The sequence below is a fragment of the Streptopelia decaocto genome, assembly GCF_964273445.1.
Source record: "Streptopelia decaocto genome assembly, chromosome: 1".
Classification (NCBI taxonomy): domain Eukaryota; kingdom Metazoa; phylum Chordata; class Aves; order Columbiformes; family Columbidae; genus Streptopelia; species Streptopelia decaocto.
The window spans coordinates 128626917-128644039 of record NC_138663.1 but is presented as its reverse complement, the minus strand read 5'-3'; the positions used below and the strand labels follow the sequence as shown (position 1 = coordinate 128644039).

Sequence of the window (17123 nt, the reverse complement as noted above, 5' to 3'; positions counted from 1 at the left end):
AGAGCTATGGAACTGAGTACCAGCAGCACAAAGGGACCTATCTCATTGTCAGAGCACCTTGTTTCAGTCCATCAAACAAAGTCTCCTCAGAATTTCTAGGACATGCTGACACATTGCAGTTGACTGGACCAATTCCACCAAATACAAATTAAAGGGGAAAATAAAATCATGAATACGGAAGCCATGCTTTTCAGCCAGGGCTAATTATCACAGTGATGTTTCTCCAGAGGTTTTTACCCCCACGCTATCATCTCCTTATCTGTCTGCATTAGATCTTACTCTCCAACATTTCACTTGGTGCAAAGGAATTATGAAAAGCTATTGCTTTGCATCCTAAAAATCACAACACACGTGCACCATGACTGCCAAAAGCAGACTGCTCCACAGCCTAACACTCTTCATTTTGACAGCCATGTCATCCTTCAGTCTGGCTGCAATGGCCCAGCTTTTGAATAAGACAGACCCAAATTACTGTAGTTGTCTGCAAGAATGATCTGTGCTCACTTGTCACACTGAGCAACACCAGCCTAGGAGGCCAGGTTTAGACCCAGCTGGGCAGTTCCCAAAGAAACAAGAGATTTTCCCCCTATTTCAGAAGCTTCCAGTCACAACCAACTCCTTGAAAGCACCATGACTGTGAAAGGTACCAGCTGACAGGGAGAACAAAAAAGGATGCTGGATCGTGCCCACCATGCACTGTCAGCTGTGGGCCTGCAGAACTGGGGACCCACTTCCTGAGACTACGACACTGCTGTGGATTTCACTAGAGCTACAAAACGCTTTTCCCAGCCAGTATCACTGAAAACCTTTTCTTGCTAATTTCTCCCAGAAGCTGTATCATGAAATGGTGCATCTCATTCCTCGCAGATGACATCACATGAAGAAGCTGTACACACAAATCTGAGATGGTGACACATCATTGACATGTAACACCACAAGAAAGGCTCTACTCAGTTACCCAGCAGGTGTGAATAGACTGCCTTCTGTAGGCACTTTTTGATAAGGCAGAGAGTTGTTCTTCATGTCTTCTGACTAAAATGAAAGGCTGGCATGATGGCAGTAGATTCCCACCACATGCCTATTTAGAAGTGACAAAGTGAAGTGCAATTAAAAGGCACTGGGAGATTCTCATGCCTAAGAACACTGACAGAGCAGAGATAACTTCTTCTAATGATGAGCAGGAAAAGGCCGTTCAAAACACACATTTGACTACACTTACTGCTGCATTAGTGTTTGACAAATCTGACAGGTGAAAACTGAAATTAACAACGAAGCTGTGAGGTTTCTTTTCAGCTTGGGGGCACAGGGTTGAGCAGAAATAATTGGTTTGGTTAGAGGTTTTTTTGTTTTAAACAGGCACACCACCTGCATTTTTCATGACTTAACACTTCTATTCTCAGTAAAAACATTGTGTGATCTCAGCTTCTAAGAAACTGGTCAATAAACATTAACCCAAATAGCCTCAAAAATAATTTAGGTAAATATTTGCATATTTGCATGTTTGCTTTATAACGAACGTTAGAAAATTGCCATTGCTATTTCTCATTTCCATATCAAGTGCAATTTCCAGCTGGCTTTTTTTTTCTTCCACTATCAATGCAAACAGAAAGTTTAACTGAAAAATAAATATATTAAAATTTTTTTAAAAATAAACAAAGATGACGAATATCAGTTTGTCACCTGTCACATGTAACTATCTACCCAGAAAAACAAACAAACAAACAAACAAAATCACTTCTTTTATTTTTGCTGGATATGTTTCTTTGCTCTTATATGTTTTGGGGTCCCTTGTGTCACTTGCCAGTTTCCAACATAAAATTGCAAAGAGAATCCAGTTGCTAAAATGGAAAAGAGTGCTACGTTTTCACAAGAAGTCTGTTAGTCTTGCACAGAAATATGTCAATTATTGATCTGAGGAAAAAGCACATACCTCAGAGTCTATTTTCAAACAAAATTCAGATAGGTATTTAAAACTCGGTCTTTAAAAGTTTCAGATGTTTCAAGCACTGTACTGATATTTAGAGAAAGAGAGAAATAATTTACTAAAACAGCTTCCTCTCTCCACTGTCTTCAGGTCAGGAAAGAAAAAGGTTTTTATGGGGCTCTTTTGAGTGTTCTGCTGTCCTGCTATGTGATATGGTCTGAGATTTGTTAGTTGAAGTACAAGTTCAAGTAACTGAGTATCATTAGTTAGCTGAGCTGGTAGTAAACTCATTGTGCCTACACTGTTAATAGTTCATATATATCATTCTTGGATCATAATTCTGATAGATACTCTCTGATAAGACAGGAGGCTTGACTGCTTCTGTTTTCTCATGTGATGGTGTGGACCTGAAGTTCCGTGTCTGCAATATAAAGAAAAACATGTGTGACTATATTACATTGTAGACTTTTGTGGAACCATCATATCCATCAAGTCCAAACAATAAACAAGACCAGAAGAAACCTGACAGGCAACATTACTTTTGCAAAAGAACTGTGAAGTTATTCCTCTGAGCTCTGTGAGCAAAAGGGTGGGGCACAGGGGGGACATCAGAACTGATAGAGGTGCAACAATTGTCTTCACAAAGCCTAAACAGGACAGCCTTTTGGTTTTTTTTTTTTTTGTATGTGATTGAAAACAAATTTAGAAATGTTGGTATTTTCAGCAAAATAGATGATAATGAACAATGAAAAAAAAAATAGGCAGGCCACAGGCAATCCAATTTAGGCACCTAAAATTACTGGAAGCTGTTGACTTTGATCTCCACAACTCCCACTGCTGTCAGTCAAATTGTCCTGAACACCATAGAAGAGCATATCAGGAAATTAATCATTCTAACTTCAGAGCACTGTTTGTCTAGTTTGCAATAAACAAGGCACACGGCCATTAATTTAACCATCAGCAGAAAGCAAAATATGAAATAATTGTTCTTTCAGTGTGCATTAGATGAGGCAGAAGCCCTGAGGAAAGAGCAGCATATTATCACACTGTTAAATACGTATCACAACACAATGGAATTAGAAAGGAAGTGAAAGTTGCAATGGCAACTCTACCACCACTGTTTCCTAGCTTCTCAGTGTTTGAACTGTGACTTAAAAAATACAAGTTTCATAGCTGTGTTTGTTTCTAGTACAGCATAAGGAAGTGCAACCTTGTCCCTCCTTGCAAAATGCCTCTCTGTTTTCATCTGATCTTTAATCAGGCAGCTTTCTGACAGCAAGGGCAATACACATTCTTAAGCAAAAGATCAGAGTTAAGATTACTCTGTGAAGCAGAAATTTGAAAACATTAACTTTTGAGAGATTTAAAATTCAGCTTAACCGTTGGACCGTTGGCATGTGAATGTAATTTATAGTATTCTTAGGTAGGAAATGCACTACCTCACTCTGGATTTAATACTTAAGTAATAGACATTCTCCCACACACATCGTTCCTCATTTCCCCTGACAAGCACACACAGAGATAAATGGGAGTTTTGTCAGAGCAGATACATTGCACTGAAACTACATGTTTTAGCCAAGAATACACACACAAAAACAAACAAACAAACAAAAATACAAAAAACACAAAACAAACAAACAAGAAAACACACACACACACCAAAAAAAAAAAAAAAAAAAGGCAAAGCACACGCAAATAAAACCCACTTACTGCAAATGGTACTTCCGACCCATGCGCCACTTCACGTAACCGGAAAGCTGAAAGTAGGACGTTAGGAAATTATATTGTTTGTTGGGTATTAATATCATAATAACTATGGCTTTTAAAAACTCTGGACTTGTTTTACAGAATCACAGAATATCAGGGATTGGAAGAGACCTCAAAAGATCATCTAGTCCAATCCCCCTGCCAGAGCAGGAACACCTAGATGAGGTTACACAGGAATGTGTCCAGGCGGGTTTTGAATGTCTTCAGAGAAGGAGACTCCACAACCTCCCTGGGCAGCCTGTTCCAGTGTTCTGTCACCCTCACTGAGAAGAAGTTTCTTCTCAAATTTAAGTGGAACCTCTTGTGTTCCAGTTTAAACCCATAACCCCTTGTCCTGATGTTGGTTGTCACTGAGAAGAGCCTGGCTCCATCCTCGTTATACTCACCCTTTATGTATTTGTAAACATTAATAAGGTCACCCCTCAATCTCCTCTTCTCCAAGCTAAAGAGACCCAGCTCCCTCAGCCTTTCCTCATCAGGGAGATGCTCCACTCCTTTAATCATCTTCATTGCCCTGCACTGGACTCTCTCCAGCTGTTCCCTGTCTTTCTTGAACTGAGGGGCCCAGAACTGGACACAATATTCCAGGTGTGGTCTCAACAGGGCAGAGTAGAGGGGAAGGAGAACCTCTCTCGACCTACTAACCACCCCTCTTCTAATACACCCCAGGATGCCGTTGGCCTTCTTGGCCACAAGGGCACAGTGCTGGCTCATGGTCATCCTGCTGTCCACCAGGACCCCCAGGTCCCTTTCCCCTACACTGCTCTCTAATAAAGTCATTCCCCAACTTATACTGGAACCTGGGGTTGTTTCTACTCAGATGTAAGACTCTACACTTTCCCTTGTTATATTTCATTAAATTTTTCCCGCCCAACTCTCCAGCCTGTCCAGGTCTCGCTGGATGGCAGCACAGCCTTCTGGCATATCAGCCACTCCTCCCAGCTTGGTACCAAGCACAACTTCCCCTTGGTGAAACCATGTCGGCTGCCCCAATGACCCTCTTATCCCTGATATGCCTTGAGATGGCACCAAGGATAAGTTGTTCCATCACTTTCCCAGGGATGGAGGTGAGGCTGACCGGTCTATAGTTATCTGGGTCCTCCTTCTTGAACTTTTTGAAGTCTGGAGTGACATTTGCTTTCCTCCAGTCCTCAGGCACCTCTCCTGTTTCCCAAGACTTGGCAAAGATGATGGAGAGTGGTCTAGCAATGACCTCAGCCAGCTTCCTCAGCACCCATGGGTGCATCCCATCCAGACTCATGGATTTATGGATGTTCAGATTGCCTAATTGCTCCCTAACCCAGTTCTCATCAACCAAGGCAAACTCCCCCATTGTCCTGACTTCCTCTGGGGCCTCAGCGATATGGGGCTCCTCAGGACAGCCTCCAACAGAGTAGACAGAGACAAAGGAGGCATTCAGTAACTCTGCCTTCTCTGCATCTTGTGTCACCGGGGCACCCATCTCGTTCATCAGTGGGCCTACATTGTCCCTGGTGTTAGCTTTATCTGCCATGTATTTGAAAAAGCTCTTCCTGATGTCCTTGACCCCTCTCACCAGGTTTAATTCTAAGGAGGCGTTTTAAAATTCCACCATTTTTTATTAGGATTTTTCCAAAAAGACAGTGCATCACATATGGACATTTTCCTCAATTCTTGCCCTCCAGCCCACTCTCAGCAATAAAGTACATGTCCCTGTAAATGCACATGGTGATCAATGGCATTGTAACACACTTCAGGCTCACCAAATGACTTACCTTTGTACCTGAAAATCAAGCATAAAGTCACACCACTGACAGCAGCAACACTTGCACATCCTCCTATCAGGAGATAAGGAAGCCTGAGGGAAGTGTCTGAGAAATAAGAAAAAAAAGCTGGTTACAGGGCTAGACATCAGTATCCACTGACTACATGATGTTACTATTTACCTTAACCAAGGGAGAAAGCTAATTCTCCACCCCCACAGCTCAAATGGGTGGAGACACACAGATGAGATGTCTGGATGCCAACCAACACTAGGAAGCTGCCTCACACACCCGTCATTTGTGTGTACAAATACACTTTCATTTTCAACTCATCTGCCTGTGTGGTTTCCTGTTCTTCAAATGATATTAGCACTGCAAGAAGAGAACTAACCAGCTGTCCCTGCAAAATGCTGTTCTTAATAACTGGTCTATGCTGAATTCTGCCCTTCATGCCTCTACTGAGATATTTTGGTGATATGAGCACTTATTTAGCTGTTCGTACATATCGTATTGGCATAGACTTCTAACAGGTCTAGCACAGCCAGCTGAGAAGCTGAATTCTGCCCTTTACTACTTTTGGCCCTGGGAAAGATCACCTGAAAGTCACAGACAGACATTCTCCAAGTATTTTTTCTCCAGACCATCACCACTGTGGGAAGCTGTAAAAGCTCAGCCACAGGGGTTCAAAGCTTCAAATCAAAAATTAATGGGCTGTATCACAGTGGCCAGTGAAAGCAACTTTTCTGTCATCAGTGATTAAAAAGGTCACTGAAGCAGTGTATTGGGTTTGTGTGGCAAGGTTTTGGTAGCAGAAGGGCTACAGGGCTGTTTTCTACAAGAAGATGCCAGAAGCTTCCCCAAGTCTGAAAGAGCCAGTGCCAGCTGGCTTCAAAATGGACCCTGCTGGTCAAAGCTGATCCATCAATAATATTGGTGGTGCCCCTGCAATAACATGCTTAAGAAAAGGTAAAAACTGCTGCACAACAACAGCTGGGAGCAGGGAGTGAGAATATGTGAGAGAAACAGCCCTGCAGACACCAAGGTCAGTGAAGAAGAAGGAGCAGGAGGTGCTCCAGGTGCCAGAGCAGAGATTCCCCTGCAGCCCATGGTGCAGCCCATGGTGAGGCCAGCTGTCCCGCTGCAGCTCATGGAGGTCCACAGTGGAGCAGAGATCCACCTGGAGCACAGGAAGCTCTGCGCCAGAGCAGGCGGATGTGACCTGAAGGAAGCTATGACCCCGTGGGAAGCCCACATAGAGCAGGTTTGCTGGCAGGACCTGTGGCCCCATGGGGGACCCACGCTGGAGCTGTCCCTGAAGGACTGCACCCCATGGAAGGGACACACACTGGGGCAGTTTGTGAACAACTGCAGCCTGTGGGAAGGACTCACATTGGTAACAAATTAATTTCCCCAAGTCAACCCTGTTTTGCCCATGACAGTAATTGCTGACTGATCTCTCCTTGTCCTTATCTTGACCCATGAGCTTTTTGACATAGTTTTCTCCTTAACAGAGCAGCTTGATGGGCAGCTGGCAGCTCACCCAGGTCAACCCACCACAAGCAGAATGAGGAACTCCTCTAAAACAGAAGAGAGATAGAAAAGCACACACTGGCAGCTTCCCCATACAATGCCACAAAACATTCGGTTTCAGCTAACTCAAAATCATTAATTTCTTTATCAACATGCACTACAACTTTGCCCTATCACTCCAGTAAACAACCTGCAAAGCCCTGGCATTCAGTGAAACGGCTGCATAGATGAGCACAAAGAAGCACAAGAGTATGATGTAGAGCAGTTACAGAACAACGTTATTTACGTGACAGGTCTAGGGACAGGGTCTGGTTAGTAGCTGGGTGGGTAACCAGGCAGGTAACAGTGGCATGCGAGCTGTTGACCCAGCCTATGTAGCTCATTCTGGTCACTGTTCCGTTGGGGTGATGGACTTCTTCCTGGGTGCTGTGATTACTTGCAGGGATCCAGGAGATTTCAGCAGCTGGCTTTCCAGCAGATGCTTGACACACAGCCACCCTGCTCTCATCTCTGGTCAGAGTCACTGTGGGAGGGACTACAGAAGAAGAAAAAAGAAAGGTGAATACCTCCAAAACTAGCTAGCTGCATTTAAAAGAACTGCTTCCTTATGTTTTGCAAAAGGTGACTACAGTACTAACAGAAGAAGATGGGATGACAGAAAGGGGTGGATTAAATGAAGATTTGTAAGTACAGTAGTGTGCATACTAAAGAAAACACAGCTTGCTGAAGCTCCAGCTAAAATATTTAGATTAGGTAGTTAGAATCAAGAATTTGACAGTAGTGAAATAAAAGAGGACTCAGACAAAACTGTTCTGCCTCAAGTCCAACAACCCATATTCTGCATTTGACAAAACAGGCAAAGGCACAGACAATACCTAAACCATTATCAGAAAGGCAAGACCCTACAGGGAAGAACAAAAAAAATCCCTCAAGTGACAATAATTAATAATAGCAGTTAGAGAGTTCTGAAATTAATTACCCATAAGCCTTCAGAGTATAACTATAAACTTAACTAATATGGCCAGAACGCAAAATTTTTCTCCTATGTTTTGAGGGTGCTTTTATAATTTATGGAAACCTAGAGATAGTTTAGCTGACTATCTGAAAAAGATGATTTGATGTATTGATTATGTTCCCTAATATAGATTTGTCCCTGCTTAGGTTGAAAATAGACTAACTTTGTGTTTATTTTAGTGATGCAGTGTTATAGACAGCTTTCAGTATTTCTGGAACAGGTAAATATTTTCAGATAGTATCCAGAAATTTTTGCTTCCTTCCCATTTGGTTCTTACCCAGACAAAACACAGATTGACCTCATTGTGATTTTTGGTTCAGCATCCTATTGCTTAGCTTGCAGCAGTAATATTTATTTGATAACTTCTGTTTGCATTAAGTTAACTAAGAGTGTATACTCCTGGTTGCATGAATATTCACACAAAATTCAAATCCCATGTTACACGCAAAGAACTCCCTCGGAAACTACGCAGGCTTTTGGATTTGGTGCATCTTAAAACCTCCCCTGTTCATGAGTCAAAAGAAGTTAAAAAAAAAATAAAAAATAAAACTATTTCTCCCCAGAACAGCCCAGTCCTGTTGCATAAGTCCTCATGCCTTTTTCCACTCTCCAAATAGCCAGACTGAATCAGCTTACCTCTTTATTTCCATTTCAGTATGCATCCAAAATTGAATTTGGACTTTTACCAGCAAAACAAACCATCTTTATCTACATACATGCAAATACACAAAACAAAAAAATAAGTAGATCACAAGGTGTGTCTTACCTATCACAGTCAGAGAAGAGAAAAAAAGGAAATTCCCTGCACTGCTGACAATTTCACAGGTGTAATTTCCCTCATCACCAATGTTCACAGGGTAAATACGAAGAGCAGGGTCCCTCTCAGGTGAATATTTCCACATCACCCTCTCACTGCAGTTTAACTTCCTTGTCTCCTTGTGATCACTTCTGTAGGCAAACAAGCAGCAAGTGCTGCATTTCGTCTTCCATGTTGCCAGTAGCAAAGAAGCCTCGGAGATGTAAGGGCAACTCAGCACAGCCTCCTGACCAGCCTCCACACTCAATGTGTTGTAAGCTGCATACAAATTAAAAAGACATTAAAAATTATGCTATGGCCATTGTAAAAGCATAGGAAACTCTTGGCTTCATCATACTTAAAAATGTCTACTTCCTCACTGCACTAGTAGCCCTGGGGACGATTTGCTCTGTTCAGACACACAGAAGTAGTATTCAATTTTCAGGTCCAGCTTCCTGCTGTCAGTCTTTGAAGTCTGGAAATGCGGTGGAGATGGTGCCTTTCTGCTGTGGACACTGTGCAGGTGTGTGATGCATGCTGGTGAGCTACAAGTCTTCCATCTGTTTTTTAGGCAACAGATTTCTACAGCCTTAATATGGGCTTTGAAAAACTGATGAGAGAGTAGGGGGTAAGATTCACTCTTAAGAGAAAGTAAACGACTTTCAGACAAATTATTGTGTTATTGAATTAGGCACCTTGGTTAAAGTGCAAGTAAAACCAGGGATAGCAGTGGAACATACACCTGTAACAAGGCTTTTGAAGTATGGGGCATATATAGATCCTTTTTCTGCCAGCAATCACAGTTCTCTTGACACTGTCTCAGTTAAACAGGAGATGGATCTTCATATTATCTGTGTTGGATTCCTCTCAGATTTATCATCCTGTGCCACTCTGCAAGGCACGGGATTATTTTGTCACCTGAGGTGACATCACTTTTTTGGTTCACATTAAACAATAAGCAACGTTTCCCCTGATGAACCGCAAAGTTTTAGTGTGCCAGTGAGCTGGAAATACAAAGTACCAAAGAGTGCTGCATACAGTCTGGGATCCATCTCACTTACCTGGCCCTTCAGTCTGGTTGATTAGCAAGAAAAGGAGTGCAGCCAGAACTGCCCATGTATGAGCCATCCTTAGCAGAAGGAATCAGCACTGCAGAAAGTGAAGGCAAAGAAATGGGCATGTAGTCACAAATTGTTGTGCGAGTCCCTTCAAAGAGAACACATAGTCAAGCCAATTTCCTTTGAAAACTGATGTTCTAAACAAGACTCATATCAAGTATCATTCAAGTATCATTGTTGTACTGAAGAAAGTAAAGCAAAAAGGGGTTTAAAAAATAAAAATAAATAAAATAAAATAAAATAAAATAAAATAAAATAAAATAAAATAAAATAAAATAAAATAAAATAAAATAAAATAAAATAAAATAAAATAAAATAAAATAAAATAAAATAAAATAAAAATACTACTGTTTACAAATAAGATTTAAAAATCCAGGATCTTCTAAAACATTTTATAGGCCTCCCTAGCCACCCGCTACTCATGCCCAGCTAGCTAGCACAAAGATAGCTACCGATCTTTTAATGCTGTCCCATGGACTTACTACATAAGATAAAAAAAAAAGGTTTTGCAAGAGGAAACATGCATGCATTGCAACTCTTTCTGGAAAATCAAGGTAACAGCATGTATAGGGAAGTTCAGGATTTAGACTTCATCAATTATTTGACAAAGAAGTAAAAGCACATAGGGCTGAGGAAATAATTTCTTGAAGGGTAACTCCACTTCTGTAGGAGAAAAAAAGAAAAGGGCAACTCTCTCATTGCAACTCTAGCAACTTACACTATTCTACAACTATATGTACTTTTCAACAAACAAAATCTTATGAATTGCAAGCTCCTTTTTGGCAAAAGGGCAGCAGTTCATTGGTAAGGTTGAGACAGTGCTGTCATCCCAACACACTGTTTTCTGTTTCACACAAAAAAGCCGAACTCCGTGCTTTCTAAAAGTGTACCAACCAAAATATATATGGTTCTCAATGGAGAATTTTGATGGAAACCCATTCAGCTGTTGCTTGAACATGGATTTGGCTAACAATATTGTTGATACTTTTCTATGGTTAGATATTGTACATAAATGACCCCATTTTTGCCTGGCAAAATTGCGATACACATATACAAAGCACATATACATCCCCGCAAACTTCCAACCTCTTCTGCTCAGATCTCAAGGACTGCTATTGATCATGGACTCCTGCTGGTTCTGTCACAGCAGAAAGCTTCACAACCAATGCACTGCTGTGCATAAAGCTGAGGTCTCAGAGCATAAGCCTGTTTCCACAGCACTGCAGTAGACATACCCTGACTGCAGTTTTCTGATGTTATTGTCACAAATGAGTGGCCGCACTTTCATCTTGAGGCTCCCCGTCGCCTGCCCATAAAGCTCGCATTTTCCATCACTCGCCTCTGCATTTCCTCAAAGGGTCTTCTTGGTAGCCCTTTTGTCATTCTCTCCTTTATGCCATCATTTGTAGCTCTTTCATCATTTACTTCCTGAATCAGTCACCCACAGCTGGAGATGACCGGAAAATGGTGTTTCCATCCCATGGGAAATACCAATATGTTGTTTTCATTCCCAAATCAAAACACAATACACACCAGACAAGGAAATATCTTTGTGCGATGGGTGATTCAGAAATGTCACATGGGTTGCAACAGGACTTTCCTTCTGAGCTATTTATATCATGCACTGTTCACACCTGTATTTAAACACAAGCGTGCATCTCAATGTGTGCTGGGAGGAGGTGGAAAGGAAGCCAGGGTTCACTGTCCACACAGAAACAAAAATCCTCATCTAGTATAAATTACTGTAAAAGTAACAGGTTTAAATTATGCAGCATTAAAAATTCCATTTTAAATGTAGCAGATATCAAGCGAGGACACCTGGTAAACAGAAGAAAAAACAGAACGTGGCCACACTTGTGGCACAGAAAGAACAAATGCTGCCACACTTGTGTGCCTAGTGCAAGAAGCAATAGTATTTTCTTAAACACAATGCAATATGCATGCATATTCAGAAAAGAACCTGATGGTTTTCTGCATGTTTCAAACAGAACACTAATGCATGTGGAAGAAGTCTTCATTGCAACCTGAAAACAATGCCAGTGTGACCACATTGATCAGTATTCTACTACTAACATGCAACAGGCAATGTAAATCTTACATTAAAAATCTCCCAAATTTAATTTTTGCTCAGTTAAAATCTTTGCCACAAATGAAATACTCTGTTTCACGTTATTCAATACTGTCAAAAGGCTTTGAGGGTTATTTTGCAATTTAAATAAATTATGTATGCAAAAGATGCTTTCAGTCAAAAAGTTTGAAAGTTTGATATTTTTTTAACCAAGAAAGAAAAAAGATGCTTTTGGGGCTAAAATTATATACTGAATTTGACCCAATTTGCAAATAATTTTTCAATCTCTTTCAAAAGAAAAGTTAAAACACCCTCCACAATGTTTATCAGCAAGTTCAGTATTCACCAATTTTGATGGATCTATAAATATTCATATAAAGGATATTGTCATATTGGAACTTGTCCCAGAGAACTATCTTTTTTTAAAATGCTTACGTCTCATATATATGGGGTCTATTTGCTCAAAAGAACCAGCATTAATGATTAAAAATGGGACCTTACAGAGAGAACAGAGTATATTACTCTGCTTAAATATTCATGTACAAAACACTGAATTTAGACTGCAATTTTTGAGGTTCACAGTCTATGAATACTTGTGCCTGTAAGCGAGAAGTAAGTCTCAAAGTAAAAACTGAAAAGGAGGAACCAAGCACAGCTGAATCAAATTCAGTTGAAAGTAACAGATGAATATTGGTAGTTGACTCGTGTTATTTCCTTTGATGGAATTAAAATGCCTCAGTAACTACATTAAAATAAATTAAAATTTTTACTCAGCCTTGACGGCAGTGGCTGGCACAACACCATGCAGCACATGCGTCACTTCCATTAGCCTCAGGCTTCCAGCTGGAGAGCAGCACCGCTCACGCTCGGATTCATCCCAAGGAATGCTGAGGCTGGGGGATAGTTACCCGGTTGTCAGCCTGGAGAGGAGCCCTCCCATCACAGGAGCATGGGAGATGAACAGTGACAGTGCCGGTGTGCTCCAGTCCTCCGGTATTCGCAGTCCTGGGGATAAGAAGAGAGACATTACTGCACACAAATAGTCCAACGTGGATGCTGGACCAACATGGATGCTGGACCAACGTGGATGCTTACGAGGTGGCTCCTGTGCACCAAGGAACTGCAGAGATGTATCTGGAGCTCCCCTCCCACACCCTTCTCACGAGGATATAGTTGCAGAGAAGTGAGAACTATCTCAGTTCAGGATCATCCATCCCACACGTTCTCTGTTTTTAGCTGTAAGGTTCATTAATTGCTTTTCATTGATGCTTCTGAGATCTTAACACGCAGCTGGTTTGTCTCACAGACAGACACAGCCTCTACCCCCTCCAAAAGAGCTCAGTGAAAACACACCCTGTTTGTACACTCCCCTAAAGAGGATGTGACACAGTTAAAACTAGGGAAACAAACTAACTGCTTTCTGACATGAAGAACAAACCACAACCTTAAGGTGTCTGCTACTACACATCAAACCCAAGCTACAAGCCTTGATTTATGCGAAGCACCAACTTAAAATCAGATAAATAAAAGCAAAGTCCAACATAATGAAAATATAAGTTAACACAATCTGAAGGAGAAAAAGGTGCAGATCACAACGAACCAGTTATCAATCAGTGCACCAGTCATCACCACAGCTTTTTAAAGAATAATCAATATGTCACATAGCCATTCCCATTATTAACTCAACTAAATGAGGCTCTGCTTTGCAGCTGAAGCATATTTTAAAGGGTAGAGATGACCCTGTCTCAAAAGTCTGTTCTCTGTATCACCTGGTGTCTTTGGCCAGGGAAAAGAAGCAGTTACACACAGCTGTGACAACTCTCCCACTTCTTGTACAAGGATACAGAAACTACTATGCAAAGCAAGGCTACGTTATTTGAAATCCAAAACCACAGTGACAGCCTTCATGCAACAGCAGCATCCACTACGAGGCATTTGATGTTTCCATCTCATTGCCAAGGCCTCTCTTCTCAGAGCCAAGCTCCTCTGTCACCCAGCTCTCATGGGGAGACAGGGTCTCCACAGGCGTGAGTCCTTGCACTCTGTGCAGGGCTGGCCGTCACCTCAGGGGCCAGGAACCCTCACACTGAATACTTACCAACCCCACAGCAGCCAACTCAGAAACCTGCAGGTAGCCAACACTTTTTCTGAAGTGAGAGTTGCTGTTTACGCCATATTTTCAACATCCCCAAGTCAGCCTCCACTTTTAACTGTCCTTTGGAACATGGGAAGCTCTGGAATCTGGAGTTATCCACTGGTATTCCATCTGCAATAAATAACTGAGACAGTTCAAATGGCAATTTAAGAAGCTCTCCCATTTCTCCTCAGTTTTAACACAAGCTGCTAGGCTCCCAAGTTGTTACCTGAAGAAATGTAGCAGCAGCGGTGTCTGTGGGTCTGCATGCCCTGTGCGTCTCAGAGGCCAGGACACGGGTGATTTTTGTGCAGCCTGTTCACTACTTGTGAAGAGTTTTGCATCAGGTCTGCAAGCAGCCTGCAGTCCCCACTCAGGGGACAGATTTGGCTCGACTGCTGCCCTGGTTTCTCCCAAGCAACGGTCCTCTCCTGGGAATTCCTCAAGTCCCTTCACTGGAAATGAAGTTACGAAATATAAGAAGATACTGAATGTCCTGGAAGACAAATCACAACAAAAAAAGCAACAGGTAGATATTCCCAAAGCTGTTCATTCTCAGAAACTAAGAAGTTTTGGGGGGAGAGGAAAGGTTGTGTTCTTGCTCTGTTCTTAGCCATGTTCTGTAACCATCTGCAGATGGCTGCTACAAATCCTGCTGGCCTAATGGGCCTTTGGTTTGACGTTATAGCCTCCTGGTATTTTTATTCTCTGAAAGATATTCTGGCCCTGAAAATGCATCCATCAGCCCCTGTACTAGCACAGCTGAAGACTCTTAGCACTGTTAGCGACTAGAGGAGTTGTACCTCTGTAGTGCATTTTCTTCTCAGGCTCCCTATTTATGTTTGCTGGCATCAATGGAAGTCACAGATCCTTTGTACCTGTGAAATTCAACCCATCCATTTTGTGAGCTAGTTTCATTCAGTTCCAAATACATAATATTCTGAAGCTTTCTCTACAAACTGGGAAATAGAGGGTAGATGGCTTTCTGAAAGAGAGAGAACTAGGCTCATAGAAGGAGCTCTCAAAAAAATTACAAACAAGCTATACTAAGCAACTGTACAATTACAGTGTTTTGGTAACATATACCTGAACGTAAATGGGTTTGAAACTTCATCAACAGCAGGGCAGAGGTTTGTAGTGTCTATGTGTTGAGCTCATCAATATATTAATATTTACAGTAATATTAATATTAACATTAAAACAAAGTGGGGTTTTTCCCCATGGAAAAAAAATGCCATACAACAGATGAGTATATTGTCTGCCTTTTTTTAAAACTTTTGTAGCTGTAATTCAAGAAAACACGTGGGTATCTCCTCCCTTCTCAGAAATATTTACCCTCTTAACACCAGCCCATCTAGAAAATAGCTTAGTCCCATGAATTTATTACATGAGCCAAGTTGTACACCACGTATCTGTAGGTGCCTCACAGCCAGCCTCTTCAGAAAGCTCTGTAACCCAGTGCTGGGAATGCAGAGAAGGAGCAAAGGATCAACAAGAACACCACCATCCCTGGTAGCCTGTTCTCTTACTTTCAGAAAGAAAGAAGACATTTGCTTTACATTTTCCACTTGTATGGGGGAAAAAAAATAGTCCATGTACCTAACAATTTGACTTTCCCAGGTATAAACTATCTGTGACTCTCACCAATGTCAGCAAATATCTGAGTGAAAGCACTGCTGATAATGAAGCCTTAAAACCTGACAGTTCCAGGTTTAAATATCCAGAGGCAGTTATATATATTTCACACATATATATATATATTTTTTATATATTTTTTTTTTTAATGTGTATATATATATATATTTTTTTTTTTTTCAGACACTGAGAAACAGAATTTATTTTTAAACTGCAGCTAATTTTCCCTTATTTTCACAGTCACTGGACCAGCATGCCTGTGTTCAGCAACTTCTGTTTCTGGCCCTAAAGAGCCCCCTTAGCACTTGTGGGTAATTAACCTCAGTGGCTTCTCACTCGATCCAAATACTCGAGTAACTAAATCTATCTACGACAGAGATGTTCGTGACCTCAACTGTTTTAATTCCTGCCTCTTGTGGACCTACTGCGCCTGGTTTCCAGTTTCCCACAAAGAACCTGGGAACCACAAATGCACAAGTACAATTACTACCTTCAGAGCTGTGGATAATTCAAGAAAGAGTCTCCTGTACAAGTATTCAAATATGAACAGAAAAGAGATGGTTTATAGGTGAACACTTAACTCCCAAAAGACTTCATTAAGAATTGGTACACATCTCAAGACTCCCCAGATGAAAGTTTCCTCCCCATCTTTCAGCTAGAGGTATTGGCCTCCCACTCCACAGCCAAATGTGACTGAGTTGCACCACACATCCCAAACTGCACCTAAAGCAGCTGCAAATCCCAATTTCCACTTTAAAAAGAGCAGAAATAACAGAAGGATTGGTATATGGCAGAAATAAAACCTCAGGTTGTCCTTCCTCACCCATCAGTCAATCTTACATGTAGCCACAATAACCATGGTTTAAGCAGTGCCAAGTAGGGGTAGAGACACAGGACTACCAGGCCTCTCTCCTTTAGCTGTTCATTGTTCCTCTTCCTTCACACCCCAGGGAAGCTAATGCTGTCTGAAAGCCACAGCTTCCTCCTCTCATGGAGAGCTGTGGACATCCTGCAAGAAGTCCCAGGAACCTCCAATAGGCTCAGCTGTGAGTCAGCTACTCCAGCCTCAATGAGCTGCATACTCAGCGCTCCTCGGACTCATCCCATAGAAGTAGATGGAGTTTGTTTGGTTGGATTTGTGTGTGATTGTTTGCTTGTTTGCTTGTTTGTCTGTAGAAGAGAAAACCTTTTCTGCTGTGTTTATAGATCAGCTAGATCAACACTTCCAAATATGAAATCCATACTGTTATCACACAGCAAAGGGAAAGACTCAATAGTTTTCTTTTAATGGCTTGCATTTCTATGATTTTTACATTAAGTGGAACAAATCAGTTGTATAACACAGCATACCTGAAATAGAAACCCAAATCGATAATGGAAAAAACTACACATCC

At 41.5% G+C, this 17123-nt stretch overlaps 1 protein-coding gene across 7 annotated transcripts; it reads right to left on the bottom strand.

The window, feature by feature from the left end:
* Positions 1–1507: 1507 nt before the first annotated feature.
* On the bottom strand, positions 1508–13328 carry LOC309453111 (cell surface glycoprotein CD200 receptor 2-like). Of its 7 annotated transcripts, none has more exons than XM_082076310.1 (8): positions 13314–13328; positions 12869–12965; positions 9836–9923; positions 8745–9053; positions 7250–7498; positions 5446–5541; positions 3635–3681; positions 1508–2345 (listed from the first exon to the last, which is right to left on the bottom strand). In XM_082076310.1, the coding sequence occupies exons 3-8, from the start codon at positions 9900–9902 to the stop codon at positions 2229–2231; spliced, it is 885 nt and encodes a 294-aa protein (XP_081932436.1). In that variant the 5' UTR covers positions 9903–9923; positions 12869–12965; positions 13314–13328; the 3' UTR covers positions 1508–2228. The 7 variants fall into 7 exon arrangements, with proteins under 7 accessions (XP_081932436.1, XP_081932435.1, XP_081932433.1 ...); XM_082076309.1 differs by lacking the exon at positions 13314–13328 and adding an exon at positions 13056–13280 and having other exon boundaries at positions 12869–12989; XM_082076307.1 differs by lacking the exon at positions 13314–13328 and adding an exon at positions 13056–13280 and having other exon boundaries at positions 9836–9980; positions 12731–12965.
* Positions 13329–17123: the final 3795 nt, after the last annotated feature.

Bases quoted from the DNA above. Each gene is read 5' to 3' on its own strand.
- LOC309453111 (XM_082076310.1), bottom strand. From the start codon at position 9,902: ATGGCTCATACATGGGCAGTTCTGGCTGCACTCCTTTTCTTGCTAATC. The intron at 9,054-9,835 runs GTAAGTGAGATG...ATTTGTATGCAG, and splicing joins CAACCAGACTGAAGGGCCAG to CTTACAACACATTGAGTGTG. The intron at 7,499-8,744 runs GTAAGACACACC...CTTCTTCTGTAG, and splicing joins CTCTTCTCTGACTGTGATAG to TCCCTCCCACAGTGACTCTG.